Here is a 19,905-nt window from a genome sequence, read left to right on the forward strand (position 1 = left end):
CCTTGGCTTCCCAAAGTGTTGGGATTACAGATGTGAGCCACCATGCCCTGGCCAGGAATCTTACATGGATAATGTTGTATTCTTAGAAGTTACACATTTTGAAAAGGAGAAAGAGGCCCAGCACAGTGGCTCATGCCTGTAATCCCAGCACTTTGGGAGGCCGAGGAGGGTGGATCACTTGGGGTCAGGAGTTTGAGACCAGCCTGGCCAATGTGGTGAAATCCTGTCTCTGCTAAAAATACAAAAACTAGCCAGGTGTGGTGACATGCACCTGTAATCCCAGCTACCCGAGAGAGGCTGAGGCAGGAGAATCACTTGAGCCAGTGAAGCAGAGGTTGCAGTGAGCCGAGATCGTGCCACTGCACTCCAGCCTGGTGACAGAGCAAGATTCTGTCTAAAAAAGAAAGGGAGGGAGGGAGGGAGGGCAGGAGGGAAGGAGGGAAGGGAAGAGGGAAAGAGGGAGGGAAGGAGGGAGGGGAGGAGAGGAGGAGAGGAAGGGAGGAGGGGAGGAAGGGAGAAAGGGAGGAAGGGAAGGAGAAAGAGAAGAAGGGATTATCCTTGGCAGAATTTGGTGCAGCCCTGTCATCTCCAGGGTCGTCCGTGTCATTCCTGCCTCTGATCCTTCTGCTGAGTTGTGTTTCCCTCTAGGGTGGTGGGGACCTCAGCCGTCACCTTAACCACATGTAAGGATCTGGGAGGAGGAGGCTCCTTCTTTTGTTGGGGACTTCTCCCCAGACTGCGGCTGAGGTCTGTGCCCTGGCAGCTGGGGAGGGGGTGTGCACTAGATTTACTTCTAGCCACCCAGGAGCTTCCTGAACCAGAGGTCACAACTGGAGGTCCATGGGCCTGACTTTGCTGACAGAAGAGTTTGTTGGGCCTACATGGTGTTATTGTGTTTATTATTATTGTTTTTAACCTTGAATTAATTGCCAGCACTTAAAAATGGAGACACTTTGCATAAAAGTCCCCATTTTCAGCTTCCCTCGAGTCATCACATAATCCGTCAGCACTGGACTCCTCAGAAGGGCTTGACGACAGTTGGCAAGAGCTGAGCAGGATCTGCCCCTTGGACGCATCTCTGCAGCCTCTGACCCCTGCCCAAAGCAGATGCCGTCCGCCCTCCTATCCCAGCTGCAGTTTCTGTGACGCTGTCCGCCCTCCTGTCCCAGCTGCAGTTTCTGTGACGCTTGGGTACCTCACTGGCTTGCACACCCCTCCTAGCATTGGAGTTTGTGTCCTGGGCCCAAAACCTCAGGGCTGCATCATTTTTTAATGTGTGACATTTTCCACTTCAGCAGGTGCTTGGGCTGCAAGAAGGGGTTAAAGACTTACAAGGCTCAGGCCTTGCTCCCACAGAGGAAGCAAATTAGCCCACGTCCTAGGAGAGGTGGGAATCTGGGGCCTGAAGCCACCACCACACAGTGGGGAAAAGCCAGGGAGTATTGCAGATGTGCTCGGGCAGAAAAGTCTGAGATGACCTGAAAATTTCTGTACTTCACGCTCCTTAGCTAGGGCCAGCCTTACACGTGCAACCCAGATTTTTTTTTTGAGATGGAGTCTCACTCTGTCACCCAGGCTGGAGTGCAATGGCGCAATCTCGGCTCACTGCAACCTCTGCTTCCTGGGTTGAAGCGATTCTCCTGCCTCAGCCTCCTGAGTAGCTGGGATTACAGGCACATGCCACCACGCCTGGCTAATTTTTGTATCTTTAGTAGAGAAGGGGTTTCACCATATTGGTCAGGCTGGTCTCGAACTCCTGACCTCATGATCCACCTGCCTCGGCCTCCCAAAGTGCTGGGATTACAGGCGTGAACTGCCGTGCCCGGCCCCCTAGATTATAATTTTAAGGTGTATTTGTTCGTATGATACACATCGTGACATAAAATTTGCAAGGTAATCTCTCACCCCTGACCCTCACCCACACAGTTCCTTTCCTTGGAAGCAAACGATGTTATCAGTTTCCAGGAATATTCTATATGCAAATAACCAGATGTGTATTATACGGGTGACCCTTGAACAACATGGGAGCTAGGGGTGCCCCCTCCTCACCCATAGTCCAAAATTGACATATAACTTTGAACTCCCCAGAACTTAACTACTAATAGCCTCTTGTTGAGTAGAAGCCTTACTGGCATGAACACATATTTTGCATGTTTATGTGTATTATACACTGTATTCTTACAGTAAAGTAAGCTAGAGAAAATAAAATGTTAAGACAATTATAAAGAAGAAAAATATAATTACTATTCTTTAAGTGGAAGTGGGTCATCATCAAGGTCTTCATCCTCAACATCTTCACATTGAATGGGCGAAGCAGGAGTAGGAAGAGGAGGGGCTGGTCTTGTCTTTCTTTTTGAAAAGGAACTTATAATACTCTGCTTGCTTTTTTTTTTTTTTTTTAAACCTTCACCTAACCCTATATCCTGGCACACTTTCCTTATTAAATTTTCTTTTTTTTTTTTTTGAGACATAGTTTCATTCGTACAATGGCATGATCTCAGCTCACTGCAAGGCTGGAGAGCAATGGTGCCATCTCGGCTCACTGCAACCTCTCCTCCCTCAGCCTCCCGACTAGCTGGGATTACACGCATGCGCCACTACGCCCAGCTAATTTTGTATTTTTAGTAGAGACGGGGTTTCTCCCTGTTGGTCAGGCTGGTCTCGAACTCTCAACCTCAGGTGGTCCGCCTGCCTCGGCCTCCCAAAGTGCTGGGATTACAGGCGTGAGCCACCGCGCCCGGCTGCTTTCCTAATTAAATTTAAGAACTTTATCACCGTGTCCTTTCTGATTTCCATAGATGTCTATCTCATACTTTGTTTAACCATTCCCCCACTGATGGACATTGGAGTTGTTTTCCAGCCTTTAACGGCCATAAATAGTGCTGTCGTGAAAAAGCGTGTGTGGATGTCACTGCCCCCATGCAACTGTATCTGTATGATAGACTCTTGTGCAATTGCTGGGTCAAAGGCACCTGAAGTTTGCAATTTTGATCCTAGTAAACTGCCATCTAGAGAGGTGGTACTGGTTCACAGCCCCTCTGGGGTGGGGGTGAGCGCCTGTTGCCCCTCATGTGAAATGCTGGCCCCTGGAGCACGGGAAGATCCCTGTGCGTGTTCTGTCAATAGGGAGGCTGCTCCAGTGCCGTGTCCCCCAGGAGCGAAGGCTTCCTCGCTATTCCAGTCTCCAGCGGGGTCATTCTTTCTTGTTCTGTGCCCTGCAGATAAACTGTGTGACGTTCCCTCACCCAGACACGATGCCGGAACAGCAGCTGCTGAAACCAACCGAGTGGAGCTACTGCGACTACTTCTGGGTAAGCAGCGCCTCAGTTTCCCCCACAGCGTGACCCCGGTGACCAGGAGTAGACACCCAGGATGGGTAGGAGGGACCTGGATCTCAAAGTGGAGGGGCCTTTCTCGTTGGAGCGTGAAGGGCTGGTGTTAGAGTTTGCATCTGTGACAGGAACTTAGGACCCTCTTGGAGTCCAGCTCATTCCATGAATCTCAGGGATTCAGCAGGACTTTTGTTCACATTACAGACACTTCAACCAGAATGTAGGTAAGCGGGGGCCCATTTTCTCCGATGCTCAGTGAAGGCAGGAGACTAGAATCTGCCTCAATAAATGAACGTGGGCTCCATACCTGCTTGTCACTTACGTGAGTGACGTTGGACAAGTGCTTCACCTCCTTGGGCCTCACTGTTCTCATCAGAATTGTGAGGCAGTTGGGCACAGGATCTTCAGAGAGCTCAGCTTGGGTAATCCTGTAGTTTTAAAACTTTTGCAGATCACTTAGCGAACACAGAGTTTTAGTTTTGCAAGATTAAAGAAAATTTTGCGGGTGGATGGTGGTGATGGTCGCACAACCATGTGAATGTACCTCATGCCACTGAACTGTATTCTTAAAAATGGCTAAAATGGTCCGTTGTGTGCTAGATGTATTTTTTTTCACAATTCAAATAAATAAATTTTTAGAAATGCGGAGTCCTGTACCTCAGAATATCCTGGGAATGGTCCTGGGCCATTTGCATGTTAAAGTCATAGTGACTTTCAAAATTAGATCACCCCTTTCTGGAATCAGATAGTGGGGATGGTCATAAACCCTGTGAATGTATTGAAAACCACTAAATTGTACGCTTCAAAAAAACAAGTGTCCAAAGACTCCAAGGAACAATAAATAAGTAAAAACTTTGTTTTCACCACTTTGCAGAATGGATTTTTTGAGACAGAGTCTCACTCTGTCTCACCCAGGCTGGAGTGCAGTGGTGTGATCTTGGCTCACCCCAGCCTCCACCTCCCAGGTTCAAGCGACTCTCCTGTCTCAGCCTCCTGAGCAGCTGGGACTACAGATGTGTGCCACCACACCCAGCTAATTTTTTGTATTTTATTTTATTTTTTTAGTAGAGACAGGATTTCATCATGTTGGCCAGGCTGGTCTCAAGCTCCTGACCTCAGGTGATCCACCCACCTTGGCCTCCCAAAGTGCTGGGATTACAGGCATGAGCCATCGTGCCCAGCCGGATTATCTACACTTTTTTAGATTTGCTAACCGAATACTAGATAAAAGTGCTTTTCTCTTTCTACAAAATCGCTTGTACCTTAGAAGATATACAAAGATCCCTGTTGCCTGCACCTCTCACCAAGGCACAATTTCTGTAGCTCCAGCTGTGCTGTGTCCAGGGTAGAGATCTGTGCATTGGTTGAGGAAACAGTATAAAGGGGCTTATCTTTGGCATCAGACAGACCTGGGTAGGTGAGCTCAGAGGCGGGGTAAGCAAGCATCGGGGTAAGCAAGCATCAGAGTGTGTAAGACTTTCTGGGCCCCAGTAAGTGAGTTTTATTCTGCTTGTGGAAGGAGGGTGTTAGAAGGTCTTAAGCAGCAATATGATGTGATCTGATTCGTAGGCATTGTGCAGGTGGGGGTGGGAAGTTGACGGGTGAGTGGAAGAGACCAGGAAAGATGGTGGTGGCGGCAGAGAGGGAGAGATGTACCTGGGTTTGGAAACATCATCTCTCAAGAGGGGTGCAGTAAATGGAGGGTTCAAGGAGAGAGTGGTTTGAGCCCTGGAAATGGGTATCCTAGTTGCTGGAGGTCAGCGTGTGGGGTCTCAAGCCTTGGAAAGCTGGTAGGAATGTCTGATGCCACCTGCATCCAGCAGCATCTGGAGGGCGACACTTGTGAGTTCTTATCTTAATTCGAGCTCTCTGGGGACTCTGATACTTAATCTGCAATCCACTTATGCCCCTGACCATCAAGGCCTTTTCCATTAATAGAAATTTCTCTCTCCTGACACAGTCATTAAAGCCTGTTTCTTCTGGCTGGTTTTCCCCAGAGTGCATAGCTCAGCATATCCATCCTAGAAGGGAGGCAGATTTGAGCTCAGTATTTGGGTAATTTTCCTTCTGCTTTTTCATCAAGATGTAGCATTCGTAGAGTGAAGCGCAGAGATCTTCAGTGGACATTGCTTTTAAACTGCAAGAACGGCCCGACTGTGACCCCGTAGGATGGTGATCTCCCTGTCATCAGGGATGTTAGCAGTGTGGCCGGAGGACTTTGAGTTATGGCACCCGAGGGAGGGGTCCCACACCGGGGGAACTGGGAAGGTGTCCATAAAATCCTTCATCTACTTGATGATGGTAAATGGGGTTCCCTGCAGGCATCAGCAACCCCTTTTCTTTCCCCTCTCCTAAAATGTCTGATCTGGATGGGATCTGAGAGATGCAACCCACCCCTATTTCAAGGGGGTGGTCCAGGGAGATACTACCTAGGATTGGACACCCTGCAGCGGAGCAGAGACAAGAACCTGGGTCCTACCAGATGCTGGGACACTGTTCTTACCAATGCACCTCTCTCTCTGGGATATCAAAAACCTGTTCTGAACACCTTCCATTAAGTATCAAAGTGTTTGACCCTGGGTTCCTGATAGGGAAAAGCTGTAAGGAGGAGGACACTTTTAGACATGCCTGGGATGGACCTGGGAGCTGGTGCTCCAGCAGCCACGGCCGTGCGGGCAGATGTGTGGGTGAATCTCAGGCAGGGGAATGGCAGGGAAGGGGCATTTGGTATGCTTGAAGAAATGCAGGTAAAATAAAATAAATCATTTAATTTTGAAATTTTAAGAATATTTGTTTGCAAAATTAATTGGCTGCTAAGTATTTATTTCATTGACTTGCCCATCCTCCCCAAGTTTGGACTTTTATTTAAAAGTAACTAATAACAGATGCCATTTATTGGGTACATAGTATGTGCTCAGCAATGTGCTCAGATATATACATATGTCATTTACCCTGAAATGACCACATGAAGGTGGGGCTGTTATTTCGTCAGTTTTGCAGATGAAAAAGCTTAGGCCTGGAGTGAGTGAAGAACTTGGCCAAGGTCACCCAGCTAGTATTTCAGGGCAGCCTGTCCTGTTCTCTCCTCCGGCCTCCCTTCAATCCACTTTCTCTCTATGATTTACTTTTCTCTCCTGTGATCTTGTATGAATGTGTGGTTAGAGGGTGTCACTGCCCTACCAGTGTAAGAAGTTGGTAGAAGACAGGATGGCTTAAGGCTGGGGGTACCTGCTCCTGAGCTCACACATAGTCCAGCTTGGAGTCAGGATGCCAAGATTCGCCGAGGGCCAAGCCAGATCTGCAGCCACCTGGTTGGAAGTCGTAGGCCGTTAGGCATCACAGCCGGCACTCTTGGACACTTGCCCTTCTTCCTCTCGGTTCCCAGGTTGGGAGAGTTAAGGGGCTTGGATGTGGGGATGCAGCAACTGTAAGAGCCTGAGCATCAGAAAGCGCTGTTGGGAGTGGGGGCACCAGGAGAGAGATCTGAGTTAGGGCAGCAGAGACAGCTGCTCCCGCGTCTTGTGCTGTACTGGGATTGCCAGGCACATCTAGGAGCTGTCCTCCCTCTACGCCATTCTCCCTGGCTCCAGACTCAGATGTGCCCTAAACTCTTGTGCTTCTGCTTCCTTTGTAGGCTGATAAGAAGGACCCCCAAGGCAACGGCACTGTGGCTGGGTTTGAACTACTGCTCCAGAAACAGCTGAAGGGCAAACAAATGCAGAAGGAAATGTCAGAATTCATCCGGGAAAGGTGAAGCCTGGGCCCCTCCCAGCCTTGGGGCCTGGCACCAGTGTTCCCCGGGGCCCCGGGGCCGGGGGACGACAGCACAGGACTCAGTACTGCACACTCAGCATTGGGCTGGTTAGCGCCAGGTGGCAAACTCATGGCCCCTGGGATGGATCTGGTCAGCAGATGTGTACCTTTGGCTGATATAGTGTTTTTAAATATTTAAAGCAACACTTAAAAAAATGGGTAGATTTCATATTAAAATCTGGATATTTAGCACACCTTGAAAGGGCAGAAGCATTGGCAGGATTGCCTCCACATCCCTCACGCGACAGTTGGCTGGAGCTGAGTAGCAGCTACTCTTGTAGAGGGGGTGTGTGTTCCCATTTTGCCAGTCTCCACCATTCCGTACTGTCTTCCCCCGCAGACTACTTCACTCCTTTACTTATGTACCTGGCCATCATTTGAAGCACAGCCCTTTACCGTAACCAGTGGGGGGAATGTTACAGTTCAATTCATCGTTAGCCAAAACCTGTGTCCCAAGGCAGGAGATGTTGAACCCTCCTCCTACCCCATCCCTGCCTCAAGGATTATAACAGTGTTTTGTCTAAAGAGCTTGGGAACACAGATGAAGAAACAATAAATTTAGCCCAATGGAAATGGAGAAATCTACAAAGAGAAAGAGAAGTTCCTTCTCTATCTCCTTCCTCCTCTCTCTCTGTCTCCAAGTTCTGAGGCTCTGCTCAGCACACACTCACATACCCACACACCTGCACATACCCACCTATCACACATGTGCACACACACACACAAACACACAACTTTCCATCTGGAGTTGGAAATATAGCAAATTGCAATATCTTTTTAAAATACTTCTTTTTTTTTTTTCTTTTAGACAGAGTCTCGCTCTGTCATCCAGGCTGGAGTGTAGTTGCGCAGTCTTGGCTCACTGCAACCTCCATCTCCGGGGTTCAAGCGATTCTCCTGTCTCAGCCTCTGGAGTAGCTGGGATTGCAGGCATGTACCACCACGCCCAGCTAATGTTTTGTATTTTTAGTAGAGGTGGGGTTTCACCATGTTGGCCAGGCTGGTCTCGAACTCCTGACCTCAGGTAATCCGCCCGCCTCAGCCTCTCAAAGTGCTGGGATTACAGGCATGAGCCACTGTGCCCGACCAAAAATATTTCCTTTTTAATTATAACAGCAATAATCAAGTAATAATGCTTCGGCGTTTTGAAGCACCCCTTTCCCTTAGAGGGCCTATTTTCCTATGAGATCGGATGTGTTCAGGGTGGTGGTATGGGCATAGACAGAGGGCCTATTTTCAATTTGTGTAATCAAATCCTTATTTTATGACCCATTAAACTGGTGGGAAACGGAGAGGTTGCACAGCTCGGGTTTGAGAAAACAATGGTATAAAATAGGCAAATAGGAAAATTGCTGTAAAAGCCAAAGCTTGAACACGCTTATGGTTTATATTTCCATGACAACGTCTTGGTAGCAAATAATTGGAAACTGCCATTTCAGGACATTCCGGGCTTCCTAGAGAAAACGCATACACCATCCACCTTGGGATCTCGTAGGGAAGGCCCTTTAATGCCAGGAGAGGTGAGAGCTGAGGCTCAGAATTGGGAGCTCGCCTGGCTTGAGGACAGGTGCTGGCTGGTTTGCTGGGATCTTGGTTTAGGGAAGTGGGGCAGAGGTAGAGGTGACGCACGCTGTCGTCCTGGAGGTGAGACACAGGAGGCAGACAGCGTATGCACCTCGTGTGTCTGGTGCATGCTCTCTGCATTGAGGAGCCAGGAGCGTGGCATGGATAGATCTACTTTCTAGATATCTCTCTTGACCACAGTCTGGAGGTGAAGGTAGGGGGATGGAGAGGAAGTGACAGAGGCAGATCAGTTGGAATGAGACTCAGGAGGACCTAGAGACCAGTTGAAGGTGGAGGTGAGGGGAAAGCAGTGTAAGAAGGAACGAGATTGTGAGTCTCCTGATGCCAAGTCATGCAATTATTATTACTCGGAATGCTGCCGCCAGACTTTGTCAGCCGCCCTCTCTCCATCATCGCACCCTTTGGGTGCCAGCTGCTTGAGCAGCTGGGAAGCAAACGCTGTGGTCCCAGCATCTCTGGAGCTTCTCTGTTCACCGTGTGGTGGACCAGGGTCTCTCTGAAGCCTGGGCTCTGGCCAGCTCTGGTTGGCATAAGCATAGCTCCTCTGTCTCCCACTGTGGCCCAGAGGACCACTTAGGTGGCGAACAATACCTCTGACAACATGCTTAACATGGACGTGCCAGATAATACAGGACACTCCCTGGGGAGTTGCCTTGCAAATGTGTCAAAGGCCTGCCTGCCGGAAGCTACATCCAAGGCAACTTTCCTCTCCAGGGAAATAGAATCTACCTGCAGCCCTGGGCACTGCCAGGTTTCCGTGGAAGTACTTGTACCCAGCAGGCTTGACAATCAGAGGCCTTGGGGGTGTGAGACAGTAGGGAGATGTTCTGTTCTGCTGCTGAGGGTCCGAGGCCACCTGGGAGTTCTGGGGCTGGAAGGGAGAGGGGACAGCACTGGGGATTGCTGGTAGTCCATCACGAGTTGCAAACGTTCATTTCTTCCTTCATTCATTTATTGGTTCAGGGGTCTTATGTTTCCCGTTCTGTGCTAGGAACTGTGTAAACGACAGCTCTCGTCTTCACAGCTCTAGGAGACAGGAGAAAATGTCCCACTTTGCAGATGAGGACATGGAGGTCCAGACAGTTTTGTTCATTCATTTATCCAACAAGTATTTATTAAGCACCTACTGCATGTCAGGTAGACAGACAAAAGTCATGTGGTTTCAGAGCTTATGGTCTAGTGGGTTCCTTTCCACGGCTGAGGTGTGCAGGGCAGCAGGGCAGACCCACGATCTGGCACTGGAGAGCTGATGTGTGTTGGGTTTTCTCTCTTTGCAGGATAAAGATTGAAGAAGACTATGCGAAGAACTTAGCTAAGCTCTCTCAGAACTCCTTGGCTTCACAGGAGGAAGGGTGAGTAGGTAGGAGAGAGGTGGGAGTGGGGAGGATGGGCGGTCACTGAGGAAGGGAAATCAGCCACTCATCACTGATCACTGGCATGGCCCCACTTTGAATGGGGAGCTCTCCATAGGCCTGGCTCAAGGTGGGCACTCATGGCTCAGGTAGGTGCTCATGACTTGGGTGTATGCCCATGGCCCAAGGTGGGCACCCATGACTCAAGGTGTGGGCATCCACACTCAAAAGGGCACTTCCAGCCGGGCGGGTGGCTCACACCCATTATCCCAGCACTTTGGGAGGCCGAGGCGGGTGGATCACAAGGTCAGGAGTTCGAGACCAGCCTGGCCCACATAGTGAAACCCCATCTCTACTAAAAATACAAGAATTAGCCGGGCATGGTGATGAGTGCCTGTAGTCCCACCTACTTGGGAGGCTGAGGCAGGAGAATGGCGTGAACCCAGGAGGCGGAGCTTGCAGTGAGCTGAGATCAGGCCACTGCACTCCAGCCTGGGCGACAGAGCAAGACTCCATCAAAAAAAAAAAAAAAAAAAAAAAAGGCACTTCCACATTGTCTTCTCTTTAGTGACCAAGAGCCACGTTCCAGATGTTGAAGTATGTCAGAATCCCCTCTGGTCTGACCCCTGGTAGCTGGGCAGCAGCCTCTAGATGCCCACTCCAGCTCCCCTTTGTCTAGGGGCAGGCTGGGAGGAAGCTGGGTATGAGAGGGTATTGTACCTGGCCGCTTTGTCTGGAGCTCTCTCCTGTGGGCTTGAGGCATAGGCTCCCTTCCCGCTAATGCTGTGACTGTCCAGACCTCCTTGAGTGGGACCTGGGCTGGGAGAAGCTTAACCCAACCCTCCCAGCCACAGAAGGACTCCAAGTGGGTAAAAAAGTCTCAGCCCTTATGCACCCCTGGGGGAAATGGAATATGGTACAGCCGCTGTGGAAAACAATCTGGTTGTTCCTCAAAAAGCTAAACATAGAATTACCATGTGACCCAGCAATTCCATTCCTAGGCTTATACCCAAAAGAATTGAGTACAGGCACTCAAACTACTACATGTATACACATGTACACAGCAGCAATATTCATAATAGCCAAAAGGTGGAAACAACCCACATTCCACCCAGGGATGACTGGATAAACAAATGGTGGTGTATGCACAATGGATATCCATGGATAGACAATGGAATATTACTCAGCCATGAAAAGGAATGGAACACTAATACATGCTACTGTGTGGATGAGCCTCGAAAACATTCTGCTAAGTTACAGAAGCCAGGCACAAAAGGTCTCATAGTGTATGATTCCATTTATGTAAAATGCCCAGAACAGGCAAACCCATGGAAACAGAAAGTGGATTGTCATTTGCCAGGGGCGGGGGGAGGAGGGGAATGGGTTGTGACTGCTTAAAAGTTACCGGGTTTCCTTTTGGGGTGTGTATTCATCTGCTTGGGCTGCCACAACAAGATGTCCCAGACTGGGTGGCTGAAACTACAGACATTTATTTTCTCGTGGCTCTGGAGGCTGGGAAGTCCAAGATCAAGGTGCCAGCAGGGTTGGTGCCTGGTAAGGACTCTCCCATTGGGTTGCAGATGGCCGCCTTCTGATTGTGTGTTCATGCAGCCTTTCCTTGGTATGTGCTCAGAGAGAGAGAGAGAGAGCTCTGTGATGTTTATTTTGTTTTTTTTTGTTTTTGTTTTTTTTGAGACAGAGTCTCGCTCTGTCGCCCAGACTGGAGTGGCCTGATCTCAGCTCACTGCAACCTCCACCTCCCAAGTAGCTGGGACTACAGGCATGTGCCACCATACCTGGCTAATTTTTTGTATTTTTAGTAGAGACGGGGTTTCACCATGTTGGTCAGGCTGGTGTAGAACCCCTGAACTCAAGCAGTCCACCCTCCTTGGCCTCCCAAAGTGCTGGAATTGTAGGCGTGAGCCATCGCGCCTGGCCAATGTCTATTTTTATGAGGACACTAATCCTATCAGATCAGGGCTGCACCCTTATGACCTCATTTAACCTTAATTACTTCCTTAAAGGCCCCATTGCCAAATGCAGCCACATTGTGGGTTAGGGTTTTAACCTAAGAATTTTGGCAGGACATAAACCTTTAGTCCATACTAGCATGACGAAAATGTTTTGGAACTAGATAGAGGTGGTAGTTGCACTCACAAAACAGGCGTTTGATTTGGTCTTGTCCTAAATGCGCCTGGATCGATCACTTTTCAACGGTTAATTTTATGTTATATGAATTTCACCTCGGTTAAAAAAAAACACAAAGACTCTCAGGAGGTTAGAGTTGAAAAGGTCCCCAGAGGTCCTCTCCGTTCCGACCTCCCTCTGGTGCTGGTCTGTTTGAATTCCTTCTCCAAGGGGGAATGAACCCCCGAGGAAGGAAGCCGTTCTGTTGTGGGATGGTTGTGGTCGTCAGCGAGCCGTGATGTTAAACCAGTCCAAATCTGCCTTCGTGGCTTGAAATCCTTCAGGAGACTGAGATTTTGCCAACCCAAATGTGGCTTTGATTAAGCCCTCCACATGGGTTGGCTGTGCAGCCAGGCGGCCTCCTTTGAATGGTTCTCACCCTCCCTGCCAGCCACGGACCGCAGGGCGGCCCAGCAAGACCAGCGTCCCTTCCACAGATGTAAATGAGGTTAGTTCATTCCTGGCCTCCTTCTGCTCCATGCACAGGGCCTGAGATAGGGGCAGGAAGGGGGCACATAGAGGAGCAGCTCTTGCTGCCTGGCAAGGGGCTTTCCTAAGTATCCCCGTGCCCTGCAACCACTGTGCCGCTCCGGAGTCTTCCGGCTTCCATCTCTCCAGCCTGGGCTGCTGCCAAGGACACTGTGTCCTGGCCAACATGCACAGCATATGCTCCTCACCCGAGCAGTCCAGCTCCATAAGTCAGGCCCACACTACCATACTGTACACACATGCCCGGACAAACACAGGGACAAACACAGAGACACACACAACACAAGCTCACATACATGCATCAGGGCCACTGCCCCGTAGGTGTACACATTACTCTGTGTGTGCATGCATGCACAGCAGCCCCATGCACACACTCCTGCAGCAGGCACTGGAACATGAACACATGAGCCCCCTACGTACAACGTGCAAAGACACTGATTTACATTTACACACAGCTTTGGACATTTAACCCTATCTCCTTGAAGACTTTCAAAGCAAAGCGGGAGTCTAGAAATTTGGAGCAGTTGAGGAAGATGCTGCTCAGGGAGGCTGGAGAGGCTTTTGCAATTCAACTTCTGTATACAAATTAGATTTCACAGGACATGTGCACATTGGTAAATAAACAGAATTCGGTTGTTTATTCTGCCTTTAGTTTTTCTCTCCTATGTGGAAAGGAAATGGGATTTTGGTTTTCCTAGTTGGGAGTCATGAAAACAACATGCATTTTGATTTGGCATACCTGAAACTGTATGTTGGAACAGAGATGCACCTCAGGTTTTGTTTTGTTTTTCATTAACCGTTTATCAGATGAAAAATCTCTTTTCAAATGAGAGAATTTGTAAGTAGCTTTTTAATAAATGGTGATGTGACTCCAAAGAGCCTGGAATATTGGAGAGCAGGGAGGCATTCACCAAGGATGCACTGGCTCAGAGGGGCCCATCTGAATGTCTGGAGACATGTCTTCCCACTTAGCAGTGTCTGGCCTGGAGGTAGAGCTGAGGACGTTGTGTTGGGTGGGGGAAAACCATGGTTCTTCCTTTCCTCCCAGTTGCCCAGAGATGACATTCTCAGGCCACCACGGCTGTCCCTGGGCCATTTACCTGCTATGTGCTCTGCTAACAGTAGACTGACAGCTCTGTGGAAAGATGCATGTGCTCATACAAAGTCTGGGCACCGCCTGGGGCCTTTTTGGCTCTGTGGCTCTTGTTCATACCTCCCACAGGCTGCTGTGTGTGGCTCAGCTGCAGGGGCAAACCCCTCTCACCTCCCTTTAATCCAGTTCCCACTCCTCCCAGGACAACCTCGGTATGCTTCGAATAGTGTTGGCTTTCACCCTCGAGCTAGGAGGCATCTTGAGATAATTTGTGTGTATGGTGTGAGGTAGGGCCAAGATTCTTTTTCCTCCTATGGATGTACGGTTGTCTCTGCACCATTTGTTAAAAAGATCATCTGTTTCCCCCATGGAAACACCCTAACCTCTTTGCTGCAGTCAATCGGCCCTAGCTGGGTGACTCTGTGTTCTGTTCCGCTGATCTGTGTAACTGCCAGGACTACTCCTGCCACCCCTGGACCTCCTACCCACCTGTTGAATCAAGTGGGGCACCCAAGCCACCCAGAGGGTATGGAGTGCCCCAGCACAGCTTCCTGGATCTCAGGCCCTTCAGGCAGAGACAATTGTCAACAGCTTGGATTGCCCCGTTTCATACTCCAATGCTTCTCTGGTGGCTTCCCCTGCCAGGATCACTGAGGGGACCTTTCTTTGCTGCTAGACTCCTAGATAAAATCAGGCAGTCATTTCCCATAAACACCCACCTCAGCCTGAGCCAGCGCCACCACCACACAGGCCTGGCCAGCCATCAGAGGGATCTGCTGTGCACTGTTGGGCAATTCTTCGCTGCTGGCTGCTCTGCTCCAGACCCAGAAGCCTCACCACATGCTGTCTTTTATTCAGCTTTTGCCACTCGACTTTAATGAATTCTCTGGGGGAAGTGGCTTTTGGATGATATTAAGTTAACGGAACATTCAGCCTGGATTTACTGGCTGTGTTGAAGAATGCTGGGAGCAAGAAAGCGGGGGTATCACTTGGAAGGGTCATGCGGTTAAAGAGCTCCAAATCATAGAGAATGTAGCCTGGGGCCTGCATTGGCAAGTCTTAGGGACTTCAGGAGATTTCTTCTACGTGAAGCCTCTCCTTGGAGTGGAGAAGTGATGCCGCTAAGAGGACTTGGCCCTTCTCTAGTAAGCTGTGGGCAGCATCAGGGCTCACAGCTAGAGAAGCAGTGCTAGAGGAGACCGTGCTTCCTAGGATGGCCGTGGGAGCCTTCTCTGCCCTGTGGCTGCATCTAGGTCAGTAGACCCACACAGTCCATCTTCCCCCCTCCTGGAAGCCAAGGAGCTGGGTTTTTCCCATAAGCAGCGCTGTGTGGTACCTGCTGTTTGAAAAGAGCTTCTCCGGCTGGGCATGGTGGCTTATGCCTGTAATCCCAGCACTTTGGGAGGCCGAGGTAGCCCCTCCCTGCAGCCACTCTCAGTTGGTCAGGAGTTCGAGACCGGCCTGGCCAACACGGCAAAACCCCGTCTCTATTAAAAATATAAAAATTAGCCAGATGTGGTGGCACACGCCTGTAATCCCAGCTACTCGGGAGGCTGAGGCAGGAGAATCGCTTGAACCCAGGAGGCAGAGGTTGCCATGAGCCAAGATCGCGCCATTGTACTCCAGCCTAGGCAACAGAGCAAGACTGTCTCAAGGAACAAACTAATAAACAAATGAAAAGAGCTTCTCCCTGGAATAGAACCTGTTTTCCTTCCTTGATTTATTAGCAGATGCTTGCACCCCTCATCAGCAAACCAGGGAGGGGTGATGTGAAAGCTCTGGGGACAGTGATGGCCCAGGGGTCAAGGCCCTCACTGCAGCTGAGGCTTTGGAATGTCCCACACCTGCTTCCTGCACCTTCCTGGGTCCTTTCAAGCCTCTGGATTTCTAGGAATCCCCCCCCCCCCCACCTCTTGGCTGTGTGCCACAATCTGTTCCCTTAGCTCCAGAGGTAAGGTGAGCTCACTTGGACCTTGGTGGCTCATCTGACTCTGTGAGTTGAAACGTGATACTCATGTCTGGTTTCTGCCTGACTTCTGCCTCATCCGCGTCCACAATTCTCAGCTGTCATATACCTCCCCGAGACCTGGGGTGGAGCCCCACCGTCCTGCCTCAGGAAGGGCTTTGGCTTCTGACCTGAGTCTCATGGTCTTTGTGTTGCAGCTCCTTGGGAGAGGCGTGGGCCCAGGTGAAGAAGAGCCTGGCGGACGAAGCAGAAGTTCACCTCAAGTTCTCTGCCAAGGTAACCCCTCCCTGCAGCCACTCTCAGTTGGTCTTACACACTGGGGTACTAAAAAATAGTTAACAACTGTCTCTCCAGTTTGCCGTTTGCCATTTTCCCTGGTGTAAACTTCAGGCTATCAACATGAAGTCACGGAATACGGAGTTGGGAAGAGATGCCCAGTGGCTCACCATGAGGTGGTGCATTTTTGTATAGACACAGTAGCACAAATAACCATCAATATCCACCAAGAGCATGGAAAATAGTAAAGTGTAGTTAGGAGGTGGTAAGTGCTAGGTATTTATTGCCTTTGTTTTTTATTTTTTGTTACTTTTAAAAAGACAAGGTCTCACTCTGTTGCCCAGGCTGGAGTGCAGTGGCATGATCATAGCTCACTGTAGCCTCAGCCTCCTGGGCTCAAACGATTCTCCCACCTCAGCCTCCCAAGTAGCTGGGACAACAGGTGTATGCAACCACGCCTGGGTAATTTTTTATTTCTTTGTAGAGATGGGGTTTCGCTATTTTCCCCAGGCTGGTCTTGAACCTCCTGGCTTCAAGCAGTCTTCCTGCCTCTACCTCCCAAAATGCTGGGATCACAGACATGAGCCACTATACCTGGCCTATTACCTTCGTTTTTAATATAATTTATTCAATTATAAGTTTATATCATTTCCTTTTTGATAATGGCCATGTTTAACAACCAGCAAACAGAATTCCTGAAAATTTAACATTCAGCTCTTGGGAGCCGTTAGGAGCAGGCCTTAGCACACCTGCCCAGTTTCTCAGGGCAGCCCTGAGTGATGAAGCCCTGCTTTCTTTTTGCCTGACTTTCAAAGGGATGGCGTAGGATGTCCTGTCTCTTCCTAGTGTCAGGGAACATTAGGTTATGCCAAAGGGAGAATTTTTTTTAAATTTGTGGTTGTTGCAAAATTTCGGAACAAGTAAAGGGTCCTTATTTATTTATTTATTTATTTATTTATTTTGAGACAGAGTCTTGCTTTGTCGCCCAGGCTGGAGTGCAGTGGTGCGATCTCAGCTCACTGCAAGCTCCGCCTCCCGGGTTCAAGTGATTCTCCTGCCTCAGCCTCCCGAGTAGCTGGGACTACAGGCGCCTGCCACCACACCCAGCTAATTGTTTGTATTTTTAGTAGAGATGGGGTTTCACCATGTTGGCCAGGCTGGTGTTGAACTCCTCACCTCATGATCCACCCTCCTCCGCCTCCCAAAGTGCTAGGATTATAGGCGTGAGCCACCACTCCCGACCATAAAGCATCCCTCTTTCATTTAATTCTGAAGATACTAGTGCCAGGACTCGAGGGCAGGGTGTTTCTGTCCTATTCCCATCCGCAGGGCTCAGGATGGTGTCTTGCATGTAGTAGATGCTTAATAAATATTTTCTTATTGAGTCACGAATGAACAGAGCCCTCTGACTATCTCCACCCCACCCCCAGTCTTTTCAGGTCTCCTTTCTCTCAAGATTTCTCCATGTTTCCAAGTGACTCTCCCTTCCCCACTCCCTGGCACATACCTCCAGGTTTTCTCTCCGACTCTCAGCTAATTTTTAGATGAAAAATAAACTAAATCTCTCAGTGAAGTAATCCACTCTAAAGTGTACATGATTGGTGGGGCTACCCATTAACAGGCTTGCCTTTTAAAGAAAGAGGGGCCAGGCGTGGTGGCTCACGCCTGTAATCCCAGCACTTTGAGAGGCTGAGGTGGGTGGATCATGAGGTCATGAGATCGAGACCATCCTGGCCAACATGGTGAAACCCCATCTCTACTAAAAATACAAAAATTAGCTGGGCTTGGTGGCGCATGCCTGTAGTCCCAGCTACTCGGGAGGCTGAAGCAGGAGAATCTCTTGAACCCTGGAGGCAGAAGTTGCAGTGAGCCGAGTTCACGCCACTGCACTCCAGCCTGGCAACAGAGTGAGACTCTGTCTCAAAAAAAAAAAAAAAAAAAAGGGGGGGGTACCTTTCAGAGTGCACCATCCCAGTGACCCTGGCCTCCTCTCTCTTCCCTCTGTCCTCCCACCATCACTAGTCAGACACAGCAGGGTAAAGTGCCTAAACGCTGAGTCTCCCTTCTTTAAACACATCCTTGATCATTTGAAGGTAGCATCCCTCAGAGATGGTCGCTCCTTCCTGGGACTTCCACGTTCAGCACTCACTGGTCCTGTCTCTTTCCTAGTGTCGTTCCTACTGCAATTGCAAGTCCCTGCTTTGGGATCCCATACGATGTACCCCGTGGTGGTACTCGGCACACAGAAGGCAGAATGAATGACTCAGATGACTGAGACACGTGAAAGGACTTTCTAAAGAGCTGGGTTGGAAGAGGGAACAGAGCTGCTACAGCTCCCCATGGCTTAGTGTGCCCCAAGATTGAGTTGACACCCAGATGTGAGTGAGAATTCCCAGCCAGTGAAGGCATGCTAACTAACCTCATTACACCAAGCGCTTCAGTAGAAAATTGCTACTCAAGTCCTGGCAGAGAAGGGAACTCCGTGAATGGATCTTTTTCCTGCATTGCATCCAAAACAGCAAGTTATTTTTCAGCTGCAGATCATGAGTAGCTTTCCCCCCAAGGCCTCCCTTCTCCTGTCGGAGCCCCCAGCAGCTCCGTTCTCTGCTGTGGTAGAAACTTCCATTGACTGGGAAGATCCTGGGCGGGCCGCCATTGTGATGGGGTGGGGCTGGGAGCCAGAGTTGTGAGCTTTGGAAAGGTCACCTGCCGGGTCCCCGGGAATCTTGGTGGCATTTACTCCCCATCAGCAGGACCCCTGATTCTTGATTGTTTAGAGTGCTCAACAGGTGGCAAAACTCTCTCCGACGTGGTAGTGGTGACATAAGTGGTGTGGATGGCTGTGTGCAGGATATAACTCATTGCCGTCAACCACCACGCGAGATAGCATCCGCATTTCACAGTGAGAAGAGGTGGCGTGAGATCACAGCCCATGGTCACACAGCCAGGTGGGTTCAGTCACAGAGGAAGCAAAGGAAAGGACTGAGCGAATGGGAGACTTGGTCCCCAGAGCTTTTCTTCCAGCAGCTCCCCTGCTTTGGCAGACCAATGGCATTGAAAACACAGCCTGTTCTTGAGCCTCTGCCTTTCCAGGGGTTGCCAATGGGCTGCTGCAGACTGGCCCTGGACAACCACATGCTCAGAACATTTTAAGTTAGTGTTCAGGACACAGGGTGGACCTCACCATTCAGTTGACAGGAAGCTCATGAAGACCTGTCATGCAAAACAGACTTTGCTACGAGAGGCTCTCGGCTGCTTCCAGCCTGTTGGTCAGTGTTGGTGGCCTCAAGTGGTCATCGCAGCAGCCTAGTGGTTTTATGGCGATTCCTTGAGAAGAAAGTGGCTCCAAGGATGTATTTGACTGCCATGAATAATATAGCTCCATATGCCGAAAACCGTTTTTAATGTCTGCTCCAAAAGACTTATTGAAATTCTGCTCCGAATGCTCTGTGTCAGGGGTAAAAGCTCTTTAAGAAATGCAATTTTGTTAGCAATTTTTGTGGTTTTTCTGGTCCATTAGCTCAAGCCATTGCTAATAGCAACAGATTGCTAAAGAAATGAGAGAGCCGTATACAAAGAAAGTTATACCTGGCTCCTGCTGAAGAAGGGAGAAGAGCAGAATTCCTTCTGCTGATAGAAAATCTCATGCGGTAGAGGCTCTGCATTCCATCAGAAGATTTAGGGGACAGGAGTGAGGAGACATGAGTTGTATCTCAGTATTGTCACTAACAAGCTCTGTGACCTTGAGCAAGTCACTTAGCTCCCCTGGGGTTTCATTTCTTCACATATGAAATGAAGAATTCAGACCAGATC

The 19,905-nt window shown here is 49.5% G+C and overlaps 1 protein-coding gene across 10 annotated transcripts in view; it reads left to right on the top strand.

Annotated features, from left to right (window-relative positions):
- GAS7 (growth arrest specific 7) overlaps window positions 1-19,905 on the top strand; it is a 288,280-nt gene that overhangs the window by 248,750 nt on the left and 19,625 nt on the right. For all 10 annotated transcript variants that reach the window (XM_003315659.6, XM_063799747.1, XM_054671054.2 and 7 more), the window contains 4 exons: window positions 3,222-3,311; window positions 6,967-7,082; window positions 10,007-10,081; window positions 16,014-16,092. In XM_003315659.6, coding sequence (XP_003315707.2) covers window positions 3,222-3,311; window positions 6,967-7,082; window positions 10,007-10,081; window positions 16,014-16,092 — 360 coding nt within the window. The remainder of the gene's footprint in view (window positions 1-3,221; window positions 3,312-6,966; window positions 7,083-10,006; window positions 10,082-16,013; window positions 16,093-19,905) is intronic.

The sequence above is a fragment of the Pan troglodytes genome, chromosome 19 (assembly GCF_028858775.2).
Source record: "Pan troglodytes isolate AG18354 chromosome 19, NHGRI_mPanTro3-v2.0_pri, whole genome shotgun sequence".
NCBI lineage: Eukaryota > Metazoa > Chordata > Mammalia > Primates > Hominidae > Pan > Pan troglodytes.